The following is a 23,819-nucleotide window of genomic DNA, read 5'->3' as shown; positions in this document are numbered from 1 at the left end:
TAAGACTGAACTTGGTAGGCGTAAAGCATCTTAACGATTTAAGTACAGTAGGTAATCACTACAGTGTCTAATTGCAAGAACATTATATGTCTGAAATTTAATTAATTTTAAGAAAAAAACGAGCCATTGAAAAATGTTCGCCTTAGTTGCTCAATTATGCTGGATGCAGCAGCTTGTAAATCTTAAATACCTATGTACGTGATATGATTCTATAGTTTTCAAAACTAAAATTATTATCATACAAAAGCAGTGTTGGGATAGTGGCCTCGAAAGTAAAAAAATTGGCAACCGCTCAAGGTGACAGCTTTCAGGATCCAATGAAATTTTTGGTAGTCAATGAAATTACTACGCGGTGCCAGGCACTATGCCTACGCATACGTAGTTTGTTTACATTCCTGTGCAGTCAAATAAGGACATCTGCAAATGCCAGACAGCTTAGCTTTCTTACTTACCTGCTGAATCAAGCCGACATTTTCATTCGACGCTGCATCTCGAATCACATTGGCGTGCCAAGGCGCTTACTAAAACTGTTACTAAAGGAGCGCTCTCCGTAAGCTTGACGAATCGATGACATGATCGATGATATGTTGCTGCTTCGATCAGAGCTTCAAGATCCGTGATAACATTCTTTGATAATGGCAATTCCAAACTAAACCCAACATGGATCCAGAAACACCCACTCGTGTCTCCAGCGTGGATATTGTTACAAAACCTGTAACAAACGCTCACGATCCCGTTGTTGATCCCATCCAAGATCTGACTGCTGTTAACGAAAAAGAAGAGGCCGTTCGGGAATTTATGGAAACAGAGAAACTAGAACCGTTTGACACTGACAACCCTTACGCAGAACCTACAGATGTGGAAAATGTGGATGTAACTGACCAAGTTGCTCCGCATGATGTGGAGAAAGCTTATCTGGAAGAGCGAGCGGTTCTCGACGCCTCTCTCCCGGGCCAGGCAACATTAGGAAAAATCCTCAGTGCAGATGATTCTGTATCCAAATCCCCCTCACCCAGTCCTCGAGGATCTCAGGAACGAGTGCGGTATCAGGAAGAACGAGTGCTTCTCGATGAGCATGTGCAAAAGCAGGTGAAAAGTGGGCCCACACCGTTGCCTCTCGTCGTTTCCACCGGTAAACAGGCTTGGCTGCTGTAGCGATTCGGAGATATATCGGTGACAGTCCGTTGGTTGGCTGTTTTTATAGAAAGTGCAAGAACGACAGACAGTATCCATTTGGTTAGATGGTGGCTTTATTTGGCGGAGGTTTTTGGTCGTTGGGTAAGAAAGCGCGTCTTATTGACTTCTGGGCGCGATGCGAAATACTTGATTGTGACGCGGCAGTTTGTTACGTCCAGATCCGGAGAAAACAGCGCTTTCATAACCTTTGACGTTTGAGAAATTGACAAATAAAAACATAATGCTAAAAAGCACAATGCTTTTTCGAACATACAATTGCGATCAGTTCTGAAAAATTGAAAATTTAGCTCGCATGCACGATAGCTGATAGTTTCGCGGACATGTAGCGTGGATCATGTCAATTTAATTAATTAATTTTTAATGGCATCTTTCTAGGGTGATCGAATGTGGAGTTTTACGGCGGCGCTGTTTTTGTTGGAACTTTTCCCCGGATCTATGCTGCTTCCGGCAATACATGGATTTGTCACAGGATCATGTGTTATATTATTTGGATCATCCATTGGAGAATGGGTGGATGCGACAGCTCGGTTAAGAGGTGCATTTTACGTTTAACACTGTAACAGGCTTGTTTACGGTTAGGTACAGTACGTAAATTATGTTTTACAGCTTTATGGTATTTTTGCTTTGAAAGTTGCGCGAAAACTTTTGTGCATAACTGGCAGTTCTAGTGAATGCTTTTCGGTCGTTCGAGTGTGAATCCATTATGCAAAAATTGACCTTCTGAATCTCTTTCAGCGGTGCGGACTGCTCTGTTCATTCAGAATACATGTGTAGCTTGTGGATCGTTGATACTAACGTTTGCCTTTCTGTATCGTGAGGAGATGAGCAGTGATGGGCGAATATTTTGCGTGGTTGGCTTTCTGGTGTTTGCTGTGATTGCTGATTGTGCAAGTGTGGTACGTCGAAATACTGAATGGATCATGATGAGATGGAATGTACTCTTCAAATTCATGGCTGATTTTTGGTTGTTATTCTGTTGTAGGGAATGAACATAATTATCGAAAAAGACTGGGTGGTGGTAATCGCGGGTGGCAACAAGAAGGGACTAGCAGGTAAAAAAAATGTGTATATTAATCGTGGGCCTGAAATTACGTGCTTTTCGGGTAAATGTTTCTTCCTTTGCACAAATTAATTGATTGTCCTTCCTCAGATTTGAATGCTACAATTCGTCGAATTGATTTAACTTGTCAGATTCTCTCTCCCATCATTATCGCCCAAATCATGACGTTTAGCGAGCATTATGTCGGCACGATTGTGGTATCTGTTTGGAATGTGTGCTCCATGATTATTGAATATGCAATTTTAATGAAAATTTACCGAAGAGTGCCTCGTCTGTCATTCAAGCCTTTACCATCTCCCAGCGAAAAGGTGAAGAAGCCCCTATCACGAAAATTGTTTAAGTCTTGTTTTGCAATTCATGACGGGTGGAAGACGTACTTTCGAACGCGAGTATGGCCGGCTGGACTCGGATTAGCTTTCCTGTACATGACTGTACTAGCTTTTGGCGGAGTAACCAACACCTACATTCGGACACAGGGCTTATCGGAATCTGTGATTTCGGTGATGATGGCACTCGGGGCAGCTGTAGGAATTGCCGGCACTTTTGCATTTCCCACTATGCGGGCCAAGTTCGGACTTGAACGAACAGGATTACTTGCGCTCGGTGCTCAGCTGATTTGCCTAATGTTTTGTGTTTTATCTGTGTGGTTACCCGGCAGCCCGTTTGACCCTTACTTTTATTCGAAAAGTAGCAATGAAACGGTGCTTCAACGAGCTGAAGGTAATCGTAATGCTACCGGGATCGATGAGAAGAAATGGTTCACTAAATCAGCAGATGAACTTCCTTCGGTCGTTGTATTCCTGTTCGGAATGATTGCGGCACGTTGTGGGTAAGAAAGCGAACTATAGAAATATTGCTGAATAAAACACGATGATCTGTTTTGCTTCTTAGTTTATGGATGGCTGATCTTACCATTACACAGCTCATACAAGAAAATGTTCCTGAGAAGGAGCGGGGAATTATTGGCGGTGTGCAGAGCTCCTTTAACCGGTTCATGGACATGTTGAAATTCGTTTTAGTGATCTGTCTGCCAAATCCCCAAACATTTGGCTTTTTGGTCATTACTTCCTTCGCATTTGTTGCGACTGGCCATATTTTCTACTCATATTTTGCTGTCAGATCTGGTCGACAAGCTCGGTTGCGCTCGGTACCGGTTGTTGTGGTCACTCGCGATAACCAGCAATCTCCACCCCTCCTACCAAAGAGTGCCCCTCAAAGCGCCTGATCTCCTTTTTTGTTGGTTCTTGTGTATTGTACGGTTATTGTTGCAGTATTGCCTTTGCAATATGACCCTTTTTAGATTGAATAGCTTTTAGAGTTCTTCGTACATTATCGGTTTCTGTGATTCTTTTCCGCGTGAATATATGAGTGCAGTTATTTTGTTAGTTTATTTTACTGTATGACAGCTTGTGCTGATTTTGAGGTTACATAGATGGAATTATTCTGTTGATATCTGTAGATACGATCCATGCGATCTGCACTGGGACGCAAGTGGAAGTGTTACTTATTAAAAAATATATGTCAATTATATATTATAAAGTCACTACAGTAGTGATGAAGTTTTCTCTAATATTTTATTTTTAGCTGTTTGGCAACTCTGCAGAGTAATAAATGTTGCTTTCAGGTTATTTGGTGGCCTCATTGTTTTGTCTTGTTCCACTAATTTAGTAACTGGTCAGTTTTGTTAATCGTCTGATGTTCCGACTTTGCCCTCACGAGTCCGGAAATCTGGCTAGACTTTGCATTCGCGCAGAATGTGCACGAATTTACAGCTGATAAAATCGCTTGCCTATTTCAGCCAAGTTTCGTTTGGTTTTGCAAGATCTGGTGGTTTGTTAGGCGCAATCGCATACCAGGAGGGCGTGACCTTGCGGGTCAGTTAAATTGCAAAATTAACAAAGTTACTGGTTTGTATCATCTTCAACAGATCAAGTCAGAACTTCCGACGTAGCTGGAGTGATCCAGAGAACTTGTTAGACGTTAGTCTGATTATAGAATGATCACAATAGGCTTATCCTGAGGCCAGAATCTTGTCCTCATCAGCAAATTTTAAAACTTTTTAGCGGCATACCGTCTGCAGATAGTCGAAGTTCATGGATACCGCCAACTTGATCGGAATATGTGGTTTAACCGCACCAGTAATAATTTTGGTGTGGAATATCGGTGTTGCATGCGCACGCAGGGGCAAAAAACCAACGGTATGCGATAAGTATACTCTTGCAACTGGTACAGATACCGTACTTTATTGAAATTTTATGCCAAAGGTAAAGTACATCCGCACAACGGTAACTGCTGTTCAAGAGCGATGCAGCTGGTTCAAAACGATTTCTACAATTATAGTGGAAAGTAGTCAATTATGCATATTATGTTAAAATTAATTTCTGCGCAGTCTGCTGGCAGTCGCTTGAACTTTCCCAATAGACGGATGCACAAAAACCATGAGCTTCCTCTTTTAGCGGGAATCATTTGTAACAGAAAAAGAACGTCGCACTAATGTTGATTCACTTGAACAACCGGAAGTTATCGTTATTGGGTCGGGAGTTGTTGGATCTGCGGTTACGACTGTGTTGGCTCGCGACGGCCGGTTTGTAACGGTTATCGAACGGGATTTAAATGAGCCGGACCGAATCGTTGGTGAACTTTTGCAACCTGGCGGAGTGCGCGCTTTGCATCAGTTGGGATTGTCCAGTAAGTGGAAATGCCTGAAATAATTGCTGTGACGTAGGCAGAAATAATTGCTGTGACCAGAACGTAGGCAGATGCATAAATACACAATACTGAATATACTTGCTCGTACCTATAAAGTACTAATAATTAATTAGGACCACAATATATAATATTTAAGTACTTACTAGTAGCTCAATAATACAGCAACTTGTGCAGGTGGAACAAACTGCTTTTTTAGCAACGTTTTGCTTGGTTTTCTTAAGGAAACAATTATATGAACAAAAAATTATACAATATCTTATTTACGAGTCATTCGCTTCTCTTATTCTCTCGACAGATTGTGTAGAAAACATTGACGCGCAAGTAGTGAACGGATATGTGGTGCACGATCTGGAAACCTGCGCCCACGTAGAGATACCCTATCCGACATTTGGCAGCCAGAAGCAACAAGGAAGGTCATTTCATCATGGGCGGTTTGTGCAAAACCTGCGCGGATTAGCTCAGGACGGCCCCAGGTATTTCAGTATGCTCTAAAGCAAATTGTCCCTACAGAGTATAACTACTCTGTATAAAGCGGTTTATCCAGCTAATTACATAACGATAAATTCTTAGAATTCGAATGATCGAAGCGAATGTCGTTAACCTGTTGGAATCCGAGGATTCTGATCGCATTACTGGAGTCGAATACAAACTGCGCGATTCTGAGCAGACATCCCGTTTAACTGCTCCACTGACCATCGTGTGCGATGGACATTTTTCTCGATTTCGGCAGAAGCTGGTACGCGAAAATGTCCAGGTGTCCTCACATTTTGTGGGGCTGCTGATGGAGAAATGTCCCCAGTACTTGCCTTTACACGCTGAACTGGTTCTCGGTAATCCATCACCGGTTCTAATCTGAACAACACACCAGAGTGCTGGTCGACGTTCAAGGCAAACTACCCAAAAATATGCCGGACTTTATGGTATCGGAAATCGCACTGCAGCTGCCTGGTCAGTGCGTCACGAGAGTTAATAACCTGATGTACAATGGATTGTGATAACTATGTATTATAACGTCGTGTTGTACAGTTTTGTATTCCTGATTTTTTCTCAAAACTTCTTCCTATGTCTTGACTGTATTACTGCCTTGCATTATCACATTCAATACGGTGTCTGAATTTAAGTACATTCAGTATCTGAATTTATTGTTATTAAGACGAAAGGTACCGCAACAAAAGTACAAATTCACATTCTTAAGATCTTCAACTGGAGCATTTTTTTCGTTCGATTACGTCATTACTGTCCACAGCGTCCAGTGCTCCTCAGGACTCAGACACAAGGAAAGCTTGAAAAAAAATCAATGGAAAGGTGCGCGTACACGAGCTAGAGCCCATGGTTTAAGTACAGTAGTACCTAACAGCCGAATATTAAGTAAATTAATTTTCTTAACTCAATAACTAAGTTAAAATATCAATAAAAAAACCATTAATCCACAAATGCGCTGGATCATAATCCCATCACTTCATCAGCCACGGTAGCGCATGGAAAACGCGAAGCCGAACAGAGCCACCGCAGCCAACCCCAGCCCAAAGAGGGCCAATTCCCGGGCGTGCTGCAAAATACCGCCGTCAGAAGACACCGAGAACAGTATCCTGCACACTGCATACTGTACGGTCAAGCCGTACGTAACCGTATAGGAAAAAAACTGGTAAATAATTTGCCGTGTCAATTCTTCACCTTCACAAATTTTATTGCGCAATCATGATATGGTGCACTGTAGTACAGTATGTCTGTACACGACGTATATCGATAACCAACATGCTCCATAATTACCGAAATTAGAACAATACCATTATACCTACCTTTTGCGCGCGCAGCGCGTTCACTTCGGCCTGCAGGCGATCGACTTCCTGCTGCAGCTCCTGCAGTTGATGGTCAGCCTGCAGTTGCTGCAGCCCTGGCTGGTCGCCGCCGATTACTGGCGCATGATGCTGGAGGACGGCAACCTCTGCAAAAATCGAGACAGTTTCAGAATTATATCCAGATTTTTTATGTACAGTAAAACCTGTAACAGTGATTGCAGAGCCACATACTTGATAGACAAATAAAAGAGCAATAAATTTTTGCCGTATGTCGTTTATGTACCATGAGGATTTCGCGCTCTTAACAAAATCTACAATATAAACACACAGAAGCGAAAGATGCTGCGCCGGGGACACTGTTATTCATCATCATCTTCATCGTCATGTACTCTTCACCAGAGGCGACTTTCAGCCACAGTTCACGGTCACGAAAACATAATCCATAACATTTAATATATGACCGTCACATCCTGCCATTAACAATGTGATCGATAAATTAATCACACATTTTAACCACTAAAATGTTACTATTTCTCTCGTACCAAGTGCAAAACATTCGAATAACAATGTAAGCCTAGTCTTTATACTGCAGCCAGAATGGAAACCCTTAATATCGCGCCGGCTAGGCGTAATAATATGCTTTTACACAGCGTTCAATAACAATTAGCTCGGCTGGTCAGTGATGCATAAATGGATCAACTGCAATCTGTTTGCTTGAAATATCAACCCAGTGCTGACAAGCTACGCGATGTTGTGGACGATCCAGGGCGCCGGCGATCACGATTTCCTTAGAATAACAATGGTTACAAAAGTTCCATCATACGGATCATTTTCACATTAACCCCCAGTAAACTAGTTTCAATTTAGCGCGCAGAGCCTCTCTCAGTTTTCCATGCAAAATCCCTTCTTGAGGCATTCACACTCTGTTCCCCGTGATCTAAACAATCAATCGCCAACGATCAACCTATCCACCTAAATCCGGTCAGCTAAGAGAGCGCGAAATAGCCAGCACGCCTAACGATTACAAAGCATAACGTGGTGTGCTTCCGACTGGTGGTATTGGCAATTTGGCACCATATTGCACCTCGCCGATCGGCTAAGGCGGATATTATGGGCTATTAGTGCTGTCAAGCAAAACAGATATCGTTAGCCCAGCAGCGAGCAGAATACACTGCGAAACATAAAACAATTTAAATTTTAAAAAAAGTAATTTCAGCTTTCAGTTGTAAGTAAAGTATGTCAATTGTCAAATTGTCCAGTGAACAACACCAGCTACAAGCATAGTCACTATAATCGGCGTTTTAGTATTTACAAAATCTTCTAGTACTTCAGATGAATTCCGTTATACTGCAACTGGTCTCAAATACACAGACAAACAATTTAAAACAGCACCTATTGTAGAGGTATCAGTCACAGATTTATAAAAAATATCGAAGCGTCGTCATCCTTACAAATATTTTACCAAGTCAAGACGTGGGAACGACAAAAGTCTAAGAATCTGATACTGATCCTTGAACCGCGCTAAAATGCGCTTCAATTAGAATCTCAACATCAGGCGTGAATTTGAGACGAAAACCCGAACTTGTAACAGAAGAGAATTTCTGGATTACGTATGTCATGAATCTCATGATCACTACTTCTACTTGTAACGGCATTTGCTGTTTTCTGCTAAATTTCCACTGAACACTTCCATAAGTGCAACAGAGTCAGTCACTACGAATGTATAAATATAATTCTTACATGCTAGTGATTATCGCGCTGGTAAGTTCGTGCTTAATGACCTGAGAGGAACTCGATCTCCTCTTTTACTCTGCGTCCGAATCAGACTGATTGTATAAAACGTTAAAATTTCCTCTCCTTCATCCACAGTCTAATTCACAACAAATTCCTAGACGTATATCCATTTGAGAAGTCGTGCAATACAGAGAACAGTAAATCACTGTTGTCTGCCGCAATTCCGCCATCAATAAGTTCTCGTCGTGCGGCAGCGGAACCATACAGAGTGCACTCATACCAAGTTCACCATGGACGGACACTAAAAGCACGCTGTTTTCCTTTCGCCCCCTCGAGTTAGCTAACTGGTTCGAGATGGCAACAGGAAATTACCACTAATTCAATTACTACACTCGCCGTCGCCAATTTGTCGCTTGTACTCTTATATGCCCTTAGCGTACGGCTCAGCGAAGTACTCGAGCGAACTGGACTATGGTCAAGCAGTTAAAAAGTAGTTTCTGGATTTTAATTGGTCGTGCATTCAGATTGGTGTTTCGCTTTCCCGTGTCAGCAAATCAAATCCTACCTAGTTATCCGGATAACTCATTAAATATAAAAAACATTCTCGTAAATGCAAACAGCCCAGGCGGAATTTATGCTACGCCTAAATGAAACCTAGCCATCAGCATACAGACTGCCCCATATACATACATGCGCGCTCAGATCTATACTATTGTATGTATGGGGAACGATACTTCTATACAAACATACAAATGATATAAATTTTTCCGCATTTTTGCTTCCGTTACTTACGCGAGCGAGTTATACAGAACTTGTATTTCAGAATAACGTAAAGAAAGAACAAACTTAAAATTTAAAGTCTGCCAAAGGCACTAATCATTCTTTCCCATTTCCTATAGACAATTTTAGAGCAGGAGGCGGTGGAAGTCTTGAAGATGTTGGTCACTTATGGCCATCACGCACATGTCGACTAAAGTGACCGATAACTACTGTTTTCCACTATGCCGCAGTGATCCTATCCGTCCACTTGATCGGCCTTCCACGGAAACACTTTTCCCTCGGGTTCTTTACGTCCTTTTCAAATTGTTCAGACAAGATGATAAGAAAATAGCTTAGCATTTAATTTTAATGCAGCGCAAATGCCAATCATCTTCTAATGGTCCTACAATTTACAGCTTATACACTGATGGTGAGCACTGAGCAGTGTACAATACATTAGCACTCCTTATAATCAAATGTTATACTTTTATTTGCATGAACACTCTAACTAAAATGCATGCATATAATATTCATAATTCTCACCCTTTATCAAGGTATATGTATCTGTAGTTAGTTAGTAGTTGATATGCATCTCAGCATCTGTAGTAGCTGCATGAAATGTGTTTCAGATGTTTCTTTTGTGAGATGCAATAAACATATCAGAAATAAATATTTCCCCAAGTTATCACAATCTTAAAACCTCCGCATACAAAATCTATATAAAATACCGCTTGACCTATTCAGAGCCCTTTTGCTCATAATATAAACTAGGCTCTTGACGAGCACTGGCAAATCGATCCATTTCAAAAAATCAATTATGATCAATTATGATTATCAATTATGATCGCCAAGAGATAAATTTAGCAACATAATCCTATCCAAATACAACATGATACACTACGACACCCAGTGCGAGTTTATTGACACAGTTTTACGATGTTTATTTACAGTGCAGCTAGGTACTTCTCTTAGATATCGATATTTCACAATCTGCATAAATTATTAACCTATGGCGCAATCATCCGTTCCACACTTTGGAAACCGGCATGCCCCTAATGCATATGCACACTTCGTGGCGTTTCAACAGAACAGTTCGAATTCATGGCAATCCATTAAAACATCGGCCAGCACCTCAAAGAACAATTTCATACAAGAAGCGCGGTGAGAAGATTATCGTATGTAAAAAACCTCAAGACAGAAGATTAAAGGGTCGAGGAAAGTACATACATACACAAGTAAGCTCGAGGAAAGTATTCAAATAAAATGATTGCATATATTTTGTTCGGAAACCCTGCTGAGAAAACTATCATTGTTTCCAAAAACACCCTTCTAAATTTATGTGTTTAACAATGTCAAAAGCGTAAAACAGCAGCATCGCCGCACACACGCACGCTAACCACAAAATGTAAAAAGAGTGCGAATATACACATCATTTAAAAAACACAGCAGTCCCACCATGAGCTGCGCAGTTTGACATGTCGTAAGTCGGACACGTTTTTCCTCGTACACATATGCGAATGATTAATTGCAGAGGATTACAGAAAATGGTTCTGCATAGGAGGTTGTTACACTCTATAATTTGCTGTCATCTTTACCTTACAGCACACATATCCTGAGTGGACGTAATACCAATATGTCCACCACAGTCCTACGCATTTTGACCAGCAACCAATTATTAAATCTACAATTACCAATTTTTTACAGCGAAGCGTTCATAGATACTAGCAGCGCCTTACCAGTACAAGTAAAAAAACGACGATGTCCTAGAACCTTACATCCGATAGTTTCATTATGGATATTACCTAAATCTAACACGGCAGGTAGCGACAAAAAATACGTGGCGACATGCGGAGAAATATGGTAATTGTGATCCGGTAATGTGTACCGCTTGTAATGTATGCCCCAAAGATTAAACACCAGATGTCCTTCTCATTTTCACACATCCTTCGCGGAAGAGATATCTCCAAGTTCAACCACCGTAACTAATTCTCTAGTTATCGAGTGCGCCAATAAACCTGTTACATAAGTTTAATCCAATCAAGTATTCCGAAATACAATAATGAACAAACTCTCCAAAATCTAACAGCTTTAGCCAGCGATAGAGACACGCGCAACGCTGCGTTCAAGTTGTAAAATACTAGAACAAGATGTTTTAGTTTGCTTAGACAGTTGTGCCATGGACCAACAATAATGCCTGCTTTCGATTACAGAGAAGATTATAAAACGTTAATAATCCTAGGTATTTCATTCAATACCCCGGTGAAAAGATAACAATCCAGCTTCCCCGTGGTCTGCATGAAATCTAGCAATGAAACAATATCAAACGCTTGCCGTCGCACGGCAAAACAATAGCAGAGCAGAAAGCGAGCTGACTGGTACCAAACTAGCGAACATACGAGGATAACATCGTATTAGGTTATTAGCCAAACTTCGTCACAAAACTGCTTCTTACTGGGAATTTATTCAAGATTTGTAAGACACCGGCCAGGAACATATTCACATCATTACTTACATATTAATTACCGATTGCGAATGTGCTTACTGGCACAAAAACTTTAAATTTTAATGCGATCTCGCGGTATACTGGAACACAATAAATCATATTTTACAACAGTCAATAAGAGCTACACTGAAGTACGAGTATCCGAGTATCTGATTTAACACACTCCGACATTCTATAAAAATCCAACCCTATATGATCCATACTTGATCAGTTAACTGTTAACCTGCGTGTGGTCTAGTTCAATAATGTCAAATTCATGCGCACTGACAGTAAAAAATATTTCCGCTATAGTTTAATTTGATATGATCTCCGGTAGTGGCTTTCTGACATGAATCAGTTTACGGATTTCATCAGCTAGCTGCTAGCAAGAGAGAATATGCTTGCCGAACAAGCGGATTACGGGGCTTGATACTTCGTAAATCTTTAAAGCAAAGCCAGAGAGCTGTTAAGCTCCATTTCGTTCCCTGTCAAATAACTTTAAGAAAAACGCCCAGAATCCATCTTGGTTAATAACGTCAATGTCTGTTTTTGCGCATCACTAAACCCTCCTTCAGTAATATAGCTAAAAGAAGCGCCATCCCCTCCTCACAACTGCCTGCGATAGATAAATATGAATTACCGGCTAGATAAATATGAATTATCCTCTTGTATGACCATCAATACGAAACGAAATACGTGAAGACGGAGCAGCGGAAGCTGCGGAACAGAACAGGTGACATGCTTTGTTAAATGCTCGTACCCTACCCGGCGCAATATAATTGCCATGCTGCACATGATAATCATTCGTGTCACAGTTTTCAGTTTTTACTACTCGGGATATTGTCTTACAAAACAAATTTCTGTTCTGTAGAAGGCGGTCATCGGCACGAATAGCACAGCATCAGTACAGCTCGTCAGTGCGAAAATACCACTTTAGCGCAGGCGAAAAGCTGCGAAAGTGCAAATCCATAAATGTATCCGGCTCAATTCATTTCGCAAAAGTATCCCCACCAGCACGATTCATTTAGCAGGCAGTGTTTGCGTGTTATCTGGCGATCCACAACTTACGTATCAACGCATTCTAAATCTTTTGCAGTGTGTAAGCCATCGGTGACGATATTGCATTCACATTTTGTATCGCGATACTTATGCTAGGTCCATACTGCAATCGTGACTCGAAATCGTACGATAAATCGCAGTCTTAAAATAGGAACTATGATTAAAGCAATCATAATCGTAGTTTTCCACGATGTTGTAGCAATGTATAAAATTTGTTCATTTCTCACCAATTGATCATTCAAGACTATTACGTTTACATTGCACAGGCAACACTGCCTATAAGCTGTTCATATTGATTGAATATTTACAGATCTCAACTTTACCGTATCGGCATTTTAGAAGCATAGTTAAACAATGATGTCGTTAGCGTTGTATTTAGATTCAGGACCAATCGAGTATGATAATCGGTTCAGCAAGTAGTCGTCGGCGAAGTCATTTAGTGAGCCGTTCCGCTCACGGTGACACTGGAAAATGTGAAGAAGTGGATAATAGTGTTTTCCTTTCGATCAGGGCAGCAAACTACCCGGCGCACTCGATCACGAAGACGGATTAAAATATGGCCAAATCAGCGTCCATAGCAAACTGTGCAAATAAAAGTATGTTATCGACTGTAAACTGATTGTAAGTGATATTGTGAATAACGAAAAAGCAGTTTTTCGAACTGACGGCTGTACACTTTTCTTTTACGTACAGCTTTTTATACTGCACATACAGTAATTATCGAACTAGAGCCCCAGGGTTACAAATATTTCAAACGCCTCACGGGGTGGGCTCCAATTACGGGCATCGGCTTGTATTTCGGAGGGGGCTTCAATTTTTCAAACACTAACTTTTTTGGCGTTCGCTAACATGGACTATATAGCATTTAATTAAGCCCATGGGCTTATATTTCGGGGGGATAATATTTATTTCAAATGACCTTAAGGGCGGGCTCTAATTACGGGGGGAGCTTATAATTCGATAATTACGGTATGAGGTTATCTAGAAAAATTGCGTTTGAAGGGCGGCAGGGGAATTTCAAGTTACGAAACACTTGGATCGTTTGTTAATCAAAAACTCCTAGTGATCCTTTTCTGTTGAAATTTCGATAATAATATCATTAAGACTCTAAAAAGGGTCCATTTAAGTGAACGGCCACCAGTTCACATCAGTATACTGTAGTCTTAGGTATCGCCTTCACAGATTTACCTTCCTTAGGCTCTTCGCTACTGAACGTGAAGCGCAAAGCAGTTTATAGATATAGGCCTCGACCACCCTTGGATATTACTACAAATTTTGGTATTACAGGGACGCCGCGCCAAGTTCGGGCAGATTCTCTTACAAATCCGTCAAGGTCACCCACCAACTAATTACCAGTTATCCTATTTTTTTATTATCGTCGTATGTGTTATGAATATTTTTCACTATGGGTAGCGATGCTGAGGGCGTGGCCTGCAATAAACGAGATTTAAATTAAGCAGACCTGCATAAAAATTCGACCCATGGACCATCCTAACCTCCCTCCCAATTAACATTTGTTAAGAAATCCCGCTAACGCTATAGTCCGAGAAGGATTAGTTTGGGCTGTTTTCCATCCAAAGCTCTTGCTTAATTCGCCTGACTCCATTCTATTTCGATGAAGACAACGTGACCTTTGAATTTCTAGGAGGTCAGTTATAAGCCTACTGGAAGTAACCACTGCCCCATCCCAGTTTTAACCGGTTGGCTACTTACTTACTACTTCATTCGACATTTTGAATCTTAGCATATTCTGATTCGCAATAGAAGTGCATAATGATATCTTGCAATGGCTTGCGACCAGCAACAGATGTAACCCTTCTCAATCCCACTGTAAGAATTTCAAAAATTTCCTTTTTTATCTTACTACCATGGTATAAAGTCTCTTTAACAGAGTGGGCGGCAGGCTTCCGAAGACTACCATGTTCAATTTCAAAAGAGTTGTAAAAATTTACAGTACTTCGTGGCTGAGTTCGTACTTATTTCAGCGATAATAAATTTTTCTCATCTGAAACATCTTTAAATGTGTTGCTTCTTTGTTCTATGCCGAAATCCTTCACTTACGTTGAGGCAAACCGTTCTCCTCCATTCCCGAATCGTTACCGTTCCCCGCCATTCTACAAAAAAAATCCCTTACTTTATTGTTAACAAGGAACAAGATCCATAATATACAGTAACTACCAAAAAATCTGGGACATCGGGACCGGAAAAACCAAACATAATGAAAAAAACTGTATAAGCCATTAGAGTCAGCAGGTTCAGAAAACTTGTCACATGCAATTTATTTCTTAAAAAAATTACTGACTTCGACGATGTCAAAACCTGTTCTATATAGCCGGACAAACTTCGTACTGACCATAATAATCTCTATCTGTATATAATAATCGCGTAAGCCTTAATCTTTGTTGAGTCCGTCAGCTCGACGCGCTGATCCAAACTGCCGTGACTATGTATAGCTCTTAAAGTGTAGATTAGCCATCACAAATCAGTTTTTGGAGAAAAAAAATATTTTGAAAGAAAACTTTCAAAAACTTTAACATACAAAGTCTATGGGAAAAGCTTAGACCCCACCACTGCTAAACCGAACACCCCACCACTGTCTCAACATCTAACACGCCTTTTTACAATTCTCCTGCAGCTAGATAAAACTTCACGTTCTATAACAGATTATTCCGTCGCCGTGCGTGCTGTTGTACATGGCTTATCAAAATTTAGTACTTGAAAAAGAACAGAAAACTGGACAAAGATGGCCGAGAATGTTCTGCGTCTGTGGGACAATTCGCAAGTCTGTTTTTCGGCAACTGACCTCCGCGGTGGTTTAAGCGTAGGTATGTTGTAAAGTGCCGCCACGGGCGGGCGCGGCTGCCTTTACTGCTGAACTGCCGGCGATTTGTTAAACGGTTAAACCTCTATTTTTCGAAATTTGCTACTCTTTCGTTTTCAGTTTCGTTTGCTATTCGAGAAAACAATTTGGCAACTTGGCATCTTTAAAGTTTGCTTCGAAGACTCAACCCCGCATGCCGGCGCATGGTACGTAGGGCTGGGAACAGGACGGTTAGATTGCCCTGAACCTGTACAGTACTTTTTCAATTTTTCCCTCCCTGAACCTGTCCTGTCCCTGAAACTCACCTTGGTGATCTACCTGAACCTGTCCTGAGCCTGAAAGTATTCACCCTGAGCCTGACCTGAAATCCTGAGCGTGTCTGAGTTAAATAAATTAAAATGTACTTGAATAATTTTTTTCCGCATCTGCACATTTGAAAGACGATACGAAGCCAGTAGCGAAACGAGCTAAGCACGCATTTCGTAGTGTAGTCACTGTAGTGTAATGAGGTAGCGAGTTTTTCTTCGCTTTTTAGCGCTTGATGCACTTTTTAGGGCCATCACCCGCAATTGTCTACTTGCGGGCGCCATGTTTTACTTTAGCAACTTTGTGAAATTCCGATAACTGCAATTTTTTTGAAAAATCCAGGATTTCTGCAGGACTAAGGTACGCCATGTCCCTAAACTTTCAGGGAGTTTAATGCCCTGAACCTGAACCTGAAACAAATTTCAGGTCAGCATTTTACCCTGAAGGCTGAAACTGTCCTGCAGGTAGAGGATCCTGCAGGTTCAGGACAGGATCCCTGCCCTGCGCCCAGCTCTAATTGTAAGCAACAAGGGACTTTTGGAACTCAAAGAACGCCGGGCAGAAACAACTCAAAAATTGCTATTCCTCTATAAAACAAAATGAACAGTAAGAAAAAGCTTTCAGGGTTAGACTGTAAAGCAGTCACTAAAGCTACTGTAACGAATGCCGTACGGGTAAAAAGAGTAAATCTCCTTTTCGTTGTGACGTTGTTTATCATGCAAACTAAACCCGCACTTTCTCCAAGGTCCACCGCCAACTTACCTCGCACGATAATCTGAAGAACAGAAAAAGCGAAAGATCCGGACTTCCTAATACGTCTGCAAATACTTTATTCAGGAGGATGCCACAACCTGCAAAGGTCTGAAGTTATATCAAGAGCCGGACAAACGCACAAACTAATAAGCAAATGTAGAAAAATGGTTCTTCGCTGTGAACTGATTTATGAACTGACGCATGCTACCGAGACGAAGTAGACAGCACTCAAATTGGCTCAGACCGAAGCGGCGGACCGATGGCTTTAACCGGCTTTTCTTTAGGCCGAGTGGCTTATTTTCAAATAGGATGTGACCGTCCACCCAACAAAAGCTGCGGACCGTTAGAGTTGTCGGACCGAGCCGCGGGCTGCCCAGCAGTATATTTTTCTGATTTTCTCCATACAGCGCCATCTGGAGGCAAAGTGGGGACACAGTTCCACGGAAATTTGAAATGTGAATCATACATACTGAGTCATTTCAATTTGACATTTTGACTGTATGGTGCCGCAAATGTCGTACTTACTTTGCTACTTACCAGTCACACGTGAAGGTTGCAATTACTGTTCAAAAGTTTTAAGCAGCTCCATGGAGAGGCAGCTGGGTTAGCGGTAAATTAAATCGGCTCAAAGGTTTACGCGAACTTGAAATTGCGCAAGACACTAGCGTCACAAGCCACAAAAGAAAAAAGTTTATAATAGTTTTTTATAATTTTTTCACATTATTATAGTAATCAGCAGTTCCTGATTTCATGAGTTACTTGTTTGCAGATTTCCATCTCTAGCCATGCAAGTCTAGAAGTGCCACTGCGTTCACTGTTCACATCGTCATTACGGAAATCCTGGTTCCAGACGTTACTCAGCTTACTGCTTACGGTCTGCTTACCCATTACTCAGTACTGGACTGAAAAGTGGAAACGACATATATTCTGACTGAAGTGGAAGTTCCCGGTTCCGCGTTAAACGGTGCACCGTTTCGAGAGGAAGTTTATGCTTGGGACTGACGAAGAATGGATTTCATCAGCACCAGTTCTGCTGAAATGGATGTTGAGCTTCAGGAGCACCGGAAAGTTTTGGCGCAGCTGAAAAATGATCAAGGAGAAACCCTGGGACATTCCCGTTGACATATCGTTTAGAGATCTGCAAACTATCTGTAATCTCCTTCTTGAACAACAGGTACAGTATCTAGGCACATACGTTCACTGTTTTGAGGTATTATATTAGGCTTAACTGTGGGGCTAGTTACTAATTTGACTACGCTCAGCGCCCAGTCAGCGGGCACGTACGGACCAACTCAAATAATTAATCTCTTTGTCAGGTTGTAGCGTGTGTCATTAACTCGGAGTTTGTAGTTATGTGTTGTTAACTAAATATATTTATCTGCACTTCAAGAAAGCGGATGCCTTTGATGTAATACATAATTCACTACCCGAGGAATTTATTTTAACTAATCTTAACTCATTTCGACTAACTTTTGGCTTTTAGTAAGAATCTCATTGGTTGTTAAATTTGTATATTTTTTTTGCAAGTTTTCAAGATTTTCATTAATCCGATATTTATAAAAATCATACTTATTACTTATGGGTTTATGACCTTAAGATGAACCCCTTCCTTATTCATTCTTCGTGAACGGAACGGAAATCCAGAAAGATTTATCCGATGCGATCGATTTCAGTGTGACAAATACGGAAAAATGTTTGGAAATTGTGTACCAACCGCAAGCAGTTTTCCGAGTCCGTGCAGTTACACGCTGCTGCAGCACCATCGAAGGCCATGCCGAAGCGATAATAGCCGCTCAGTTCAGTCCGGATGGCCGGTATGTCGCCTGCGTTGCATTAAAGTGTCGTTATTGTTTATTCAGTATGATAAATGACAGTATGACCATAGAAAAAGTATGACAGTGAAAGTGCTTCGAATTTTCGGTAAAAATTTTCTATTAATAACTTGAATTTGTTTTTATGAGGTACCTTGCCAGTGGTTCCGGCGACACAACTGTAAGGTTTTGGGATGTTACTACCGAAACGCCACAGTACACCTGCAAAGGCAAGCAGAAAATAAATGGTTATACTTTTTTCGGTTGGAAAAGACCATTACGTGTTTAGTTTATAGATTGATTTGTCGATGTTGTTAGTAGTTAGGTTTTATGAACTTCCGATTAAAAAGAACTAGTTGATTCTGAATTTAGGCCACAAAAATTGGATTCTTGCCATAGCCTGGTCGCCGGATGGCAGAAAATTGGCATCTGGTTGTGAAGATGCCAAAGTAAATTTCATTAATCGAATATTCTTCAGCTCCATGCAGAGTTTATTTACGTTTAACTGCTGTGTTTTTTCGTTTATCAGGTTTGCATCTGGGATCCCTCTAACGGCAAACAGTTAGGAAAGACTCTCTCCGGCCATCAGCAGTGGATAACGTGGCTGTGTTGGGAACCTCTGCATTCCAACGGACACTGCCGATTATTGGCAAGCTCGTCCAAGGACGCCATGATCAGGATATGGGATACGAGTATGCAACAAGTCCGGTCATCTTTCCCGGTCACACGCAGAGCGTCACATGCTTACGATGGGGTGGCGTGGGCCTATTATATTCCTGCTCACAGGATCGCACGTTGAAAATCTGGAGAGCGTCCGATGTACGCTTGAATCTTTCGTTCCTTGAATCTTTCGTACCCTTTTGATTATGTCTTCCTGAAAACGAGATATTTTTAGGGTATCCTGGTTCGAACTTTAACGGGTCATGTGGCTCATTTAAAGTTGGGAACTAATGAGTCCTGACATCTGTAGTATCGACGGTGTACTTCTCGTTTTATACCACTTCTGCTGCATGTGATAAATAGTTTTCCGTGATGTTGCGGAAACAAAACACATCCATTTAATTTATTGAATAAATATGTAAAACCGCCGACATCACAACTGATTTCACCAATAAATCGAAAAGAAAGCAAAGAGAAAAACTTTTGCAGCAATGGCTGAGTAATAAATTAGCATGGTATAATAAGCGAGACCCAAGCAGAACTGCAAAAAAGTTCAAGTTTGCGAATCGGTTAAAATAATATCCCTATTTAACTACGCAGGGAGATCGAGAAAATCTGGCAAAAACTGAATGAACAAGCCACAAGGCTTCATCAGTGACAGCTGGACCCATCATTGCAATTAACGGAGCAAAAAGATCCCTCCTGGCAGAGCAACTGAGCACTCGAAAGAGTTGAATATTGGATGGTGCTTTTTCGGTAAAACAACGTTGTTTCCTCGCCGGGCGCAGCAAACAGATCTTTGGAATTACTGCTCATAACCGCATCAGTTAATGGATGATTCTGATGATGTTTGTGCATCAGTTCTTCCTCCCGTAAGGCATCCCAATAACGAGCCACAGGTTCACCCTCCCAATGAGTTTTATCCAGAACACGAGCAAATCAAGCATCTTAACGATTTAAGTAGGTACTCGTACTAGTAATCAGTGACTGAAGTAGGTAATCACCACATTGTCTAATTGTAAGAACATTATATGTCCGAAAATTTACTGTACTTAATTTTAAGAAAAACGCGAGCCATTGAAAAATTTCGCCTCAGTTGCTTAATTATGCCGGATGCAGCAGTTGTAAATCTTAAATACCTATGTACGTAAAATTTTTCTGTAGTTCTCAAAACTAAAATTATTATCATAACAAAAAGAAGTACTGGGATAGTGGCCTCGAAAGTAAAAAAAATTGGCAACCGCTCAAGGTGACAGCTTTCAGGATCCAATAAAATTTTTGGTACAGTAGTCAATGAAATTACCAAGGCTTTTTCCGGCAGGCGATGGGGGGTTGCCATCGCGACAGAGGGTGTTTAGCACCCGAGACCATATGGCTCTGTTGTGTAGAATTTGTAAGGGTAGTCTTTTTTGTAGAAGCAGTAGTTTAGCCATATGTGTCCTGTCAAGGACGATTTTCGGGTTGGGTGTTTCGATATAAATGAGGCCGCTTTTAAAGTTCTCTGACGAAATGATTTTTGATTGGAAGTTATCGGATGGGGGAGGTAGGTATTTGCTGGTGATTGGTGGTTTTGTGAAGTATAGTGTGTTGTGGGTATATAAAAGGAAATCGGAGTGCGGTGGAAATTTAGTTGGTTAAGGGAAATTGTGAGAAGTTTGTTGTGTGGATTGTGTTGTAAGATCTTATTTGATAGTTTGATAGCAAAGGTTGTTGTAGTAAGGTGGAGAGTGGTTTGGAGTGCCTGGGAAGAGGTGTTTGAATGGATTTTGGCAGATTTGTGACAAGTAAGGAATTTTTTTAGTGAATTTTTGTCATTATTGGTAATTTTTTGTTGCATTTGGTTTTCTAAGTTGAATAGATTAAAAGATATTAAGGAATAATTAGAGAATTGGTTGGCTTTGGCTTTATGGTAGTGTGGTTTAAACGGAGTTTTAAGGATATCTACGGAGTTTTAAGGATGTTATACAGTATATCTGTATATTCGGATGTTTGGTGTGTAGATAATATCATGTAGTGCAGCTGCTTTTCGCTTGTGTGAAAGATAAAAAATTTTTAACGTGCTACTAGTAGAACTTTTAGTACTTAACATTATCAATAATGTAACTTACTAATATAACGAGCTAGGAGTTTTGTTGTAATGACTTTTGGTAATTACCTCTCGTAACGAAGAGATACATTAGTCGTTCGTCAGAAAGAATATGAGAAGGAGAGATTTTTTGCTCGTGTAGATTTTTTTGGAATTTCATGTTAAAATTTTAATGCTTTTTTGGGGTTTGAGTGTTTCGGGTGGGTGTTTTGTTATTTTTGCGATTTTTATGTTTTTTATTAGTCAAGTGCCAGTTATGACAACTCTTGAAACATAGTAGGAAAATATATTATTCCATTACTGCGTTTACTAAATTTATTACTTAATTTTATTTTCTTTCTTATCTTTTTGCTTTGTGGCGAACGTTATTTGTTCTTTTATTCACTTCGATCAAGATTAACTTTCAATCGACTACCAACTGATGAAGTGCCCAGAAAACAGCTATACTATTTACAGTTTTACTGTAGTACTTACTATGGTGTTGCGCGGTATTCATCGTTATATTCACTGACGCTTATTGATATACTTTTTCGAACTACACCCAATCATTTTTTCTGTGAGAATTCAAATGTGCAGCACATTAATGGTGCATTACTATAGAATTTTTAAAATAGTAGCGAGCGCTTACTTATTTTCACTAAACACCGGTATCGCTAGAGTAGGTTGTTGCACGACGTATAGGTCGTTTTTGAGACTGTTATCTGGGACAGTTTACATAAATGCAGTTTACTTAACTGCAGAGGACTTTCTGTAACCGGTAACTGACGTTATCATTAATAGGAAGGTAGTTATAATATTTATGTTAATAAATGATGAAAGAAAAGGAAAATATGGATCATATGAAGGAAAATAGAAATTATATTATGGAAAAAAATGGAAAAGTATATTCTGGTAAAATATAGAAAGAATAAGTGGCATTATAGAAAATTTATTTGGGATTTTTAGAGTTATGTTGTGTAGATATTGTAGTTGATAAAATCAAATTGAAGAAACAGGTGGATGTAGTGTTCCGTATGGTTTATTGTATAGTATATGTTGCGATAGTATATGATGCGCATGCGTATATAGTATATGATGCGTATAATGTACTGTAAAGTTGATTGGTTTTATGGTTTGAATCTGGGTATGTTTTGGAGTAAATGTAGTTATGGATGAATGATTATGTGTGTGGGAATAAGATATTTTGAAGAAACAGGTGGGTGTAACGATCCGTATGATGTGAAGTCTGTTGTATTTGGCGATTTTTATTTTACTAAATCTAGTAAATATTTTGAAGAAACAGGTGGGTGCAACGTTCCGTATCATTCAGTATTTTAGGGTATTTTGATCCGTTTTGAGATTGGCAAGTGAAGTTGGAGTTATGAGAGACAGGTGGGTGCAATATTCCGTTTAGAGGTTTACAAATGTTTTTTATTGTAGATTAAAATCGGAAAAATTTGGAGAACATGACTTTCATTCCGATTTTTGTTGCGGTTGTTTGGTTGTATGTTTGAGTTGTTTTTGTATACATGCCATTTTAGGTGTATGGTTTTTATTGGTAAGTGTTTTAATTTAATTTGATTGTGCAAAAATTTTTATTTGCTGGTTTTTTAAGGTATTGAAACGAAAATGGGGGACAAGAATTTGGGTAAGTTATACAAAGATGGAAAAAAGAGGTGTTAAGCGAAAGTGTGAAAAGAGTAAGAAACCTAAGAAACCTAAGAAACAGATAAAAGAACAAATATTTGGCAGTTCATATTTTAATAAAATTATGGTTAATTATTATCCTTGACTGAGCCGAAACCATCGGAAGTTACATTTGTCTACAAGCCAATAACTGTAATTACGATAGTCATGAAGCATAAGGTCCTAATTTATATTATAAATTCTTTTGTTATTGTAGTTGCAAATCGTTGACGACAGTGGTGTTGTGGATGTTGTGGGATATAATCAAATTCAACAGCAATTATTTGGACATTCAGCTGCTGCGCATCAAAGCGGATTGATTGGGATTCACGATTTTTCAGCTATGAATAAGCAATATCGCGTCATACTGAAACAGTCTTATGCTTATATTGAAGTTAGCAATAAAAACGTTTCATAAATATAACAAGATATTAACACAAGTTATAATTTTTAATTTTTATAAAATATTCATATAGGGTCGGAGCAAAGAAACAATCAGCAAAACGTATATGGAAGAAAAAAAGCCAGGTATAACCTTTTTTACGAGAATAAATTAATTATTAATCTTCAAAATTAATAATGAATTTTTATTTTGATAGACGAAATTCAGGAAGTGCTTTGGATATTGTTGTCACTGACGACAATACAACCGTACTGCAGCCTGACTCCAGCAAACGATCTGTTGGTAAGAATTTAAATATAATTATTAATTTAAAATTTATTTTTTTAAATTTATTTATTTACCACTTATTTGTTTATACAGGAACTCCGAAGAAACGAAATAAATGAATGGAATAGCATGAACCGTTGCTTTTACTTCGAGATGGACCAATCGTTTTCATTTTTATTGTTGTTATTTGAGCGATTCATGAATTTATTACCGCCATTATACCATTTTTTCTAAGTGCATTATAGTTA

General features: G+C 39.9%; 3 protein-coding genes, 1 long non-coding RNA gene and 1 pseudogene across 4 annotated transcripts; 4 read left to right on the top strand and 1 right to left on the bottom strand.

Annotated features, from left to right (window-relative positions):
* The first annotated feature begins 547 nt into the window (after positions 1 to 547).
* On the top strand, positions 548 to 3,829 carry LOC129597135 (solute carrier family 40 member 1-like). The gene is made up of 7 exons (XM_055494580.1): positions 548 to 1,132; positions 1,205 to 1,278; positions 1,573 to 1,732; positions 1,933 to 2,093; positions 2,180 to 2,249; positions 2,348 to 3,086; positions 3,149 to 3,829. Exons 1-7 carry the CDS (start codon positions 661 to 663, stop codon positions 3,480 to 3,482), a joined length of 2,010 nt encoding a protein of 669 aa, XP_055350555.1. The 5' UTR covers positions 548 to 660; the 3' UTR covers positions 3,483 to 3,829.
* A 303-nt stretch (positions 3,830 to 4,132) lies between these two features.
* On the top strand, positions 4,133 to 6,149 carry LOC129597141 (squalene monooxygenase-like). The gene is made up of 4 exons (XM_055494589.1): positions 4,133 to 4,455; positions 4,714 to 4,945; positions 5,262 to 5,439; positions 5,537 to 6,149. The coding sequence occupies exons 1-4, from the start codon at positions 4,351 to 4,353 to the stop codon at positions 5,820 to 5,822; spliced, it is 801 nt and encodes a 266-aa protein (XP_055350564.1). The 5' UTR covers positions 4,133 to 4,350; the 3' UTR covers positions 5,823 to 6,149.
* Positions 6,088 to 16,875, bottom strand: LOC129597142 (uncharacterized). The gene is made up of 5 exons (XR_008691523.1): positions 16,689 to 16,875; positions 14,861 to 14,913; positions 13,123 to 13,381; positions 6,766 to 6,911; positions 6,088 to 6,515 (listed from the first exon to the last, which is right to left on the bottom strand). It is a non-coding gene; the product is annotated as an uncharacterized LOC129597142 (long non-coding RNA).
* Positions 16,876 to 17,687: 812 nt separating this feature from the next.
* LOC129597082 (notchless protein homolog 1-like) lies at positions 17,688 to 19,451 on the top strand (annotated as a pseudogene).
* A 1,248-nt stretch (positions 19,452 to 20,699) lies between these two features.
* LOC129597081 (uncharacterized) lies at positions 20,700 to 23,458 on the top strand. The gene is made up of 5 exons (XM_055494517.1): positions 20,700 to 20,935; positions 22,656 to 22,773; positions 22,831 to 22,863; positions 23,119 to 23,295; positions 23,378 to 23,458. The coding sequence occupies exons 1-5, from the start codon at positions 20,910 to 20,912 to the stop codon at positions 23,456 to 23,458; spliced, it is 435 nt and encodes a 144-aa protein (XP_055350492.1). The 5' UTR covers positions 20,700 to 20,909.
* Positions 23,459 to 23,819: the final 361 nt, after the last annotated feature.

The sequence above is a fragment of the Paramacrobiotus metropolitanus genome, unplaced genomic scaffold (genome assembly GCF_019649055.1).
Source record: "Paramacrobiotus metropolitanus isolate TYO unplaced genomic scaffold, Prichtersi_v1.0 Parri_scaffold0000100, whole genome shotgun sequence".
Lineage (NCBI taxonomy): Eukaryota > Metazoa > Tardigrada > Eutardigrada > Parachela > Macrobiotidae > Paramacrobiotus > Paramacrobiotus metropolitanus.
The sequence above is the reverse complement of the archived record's forward strand: the minus strand, read 5'-3'. Positions and strand labels throughout refer to the sequence as shown.

Bases quoted from the DNA above. Each gene is read 5' to 3' on its own strand.
- LOC129597141 (XM_055494589.1), top strand. From the start codon at position 4,351: ATGGATACCGCCAACTTGATCGGAATATGTGGTTTAACCGCACCAGTA. The intron at 4,456-4,713 runs GTATGCGATAAG...TTCCTCTTTTAG, and splicing joins GCAGGGGCAAAAAACCAACG to CGGGAATCATTTGTAACAGA. The intron at 4,946-5,261 runs GTAAGTGGAAAT...TTCTCTCGACAG, and splicing joins GCATCAGTTGGGATTGTCCA to ATTGTGTAGAAAACATTGAC.
- LOC129597081 (XM_055494517.1), top strand. From the start codon at position 20,910: ATGGATTTTGGCAGATTTGTGACAAG. The intron at 20,936-22,655 runs TAAGGAATTTTT...TTTTTATTGTAG, and splicing joins TTTGGCAGATTTGTGACAAG to ATTAAAATCGGAAAAATTTG. The intron at 22,774-22,830 runs GTAAGTGTTTTA...TGGTTTTTTAAG, and splicing joins TAGGTGTATGGTTTTTATTG to GTATTGAAACGAAAATGGGG.
- LOC129597135 (XM_055494580.1), top strand. From the start codon at position 661: ATGGATCCAGAAACACCCACTCGTGTCTCCAGCGTGGATATTGTTACA. The intron at 2,094-2,179 runs GTACGTCGAAAT...ATTCTGTTGTAG, and splicing joins TTGCTGATTGTGCAAGTGTG to GGAATGAACATAATTATCGA. The intron at 3,087-3,148 runs GTAAGAAAGCGA...TTTGCTTCTTAG, and splicing joins ATGATTGCGGCACGTTGTGG to TTTATGGATGGCTGATCTTA.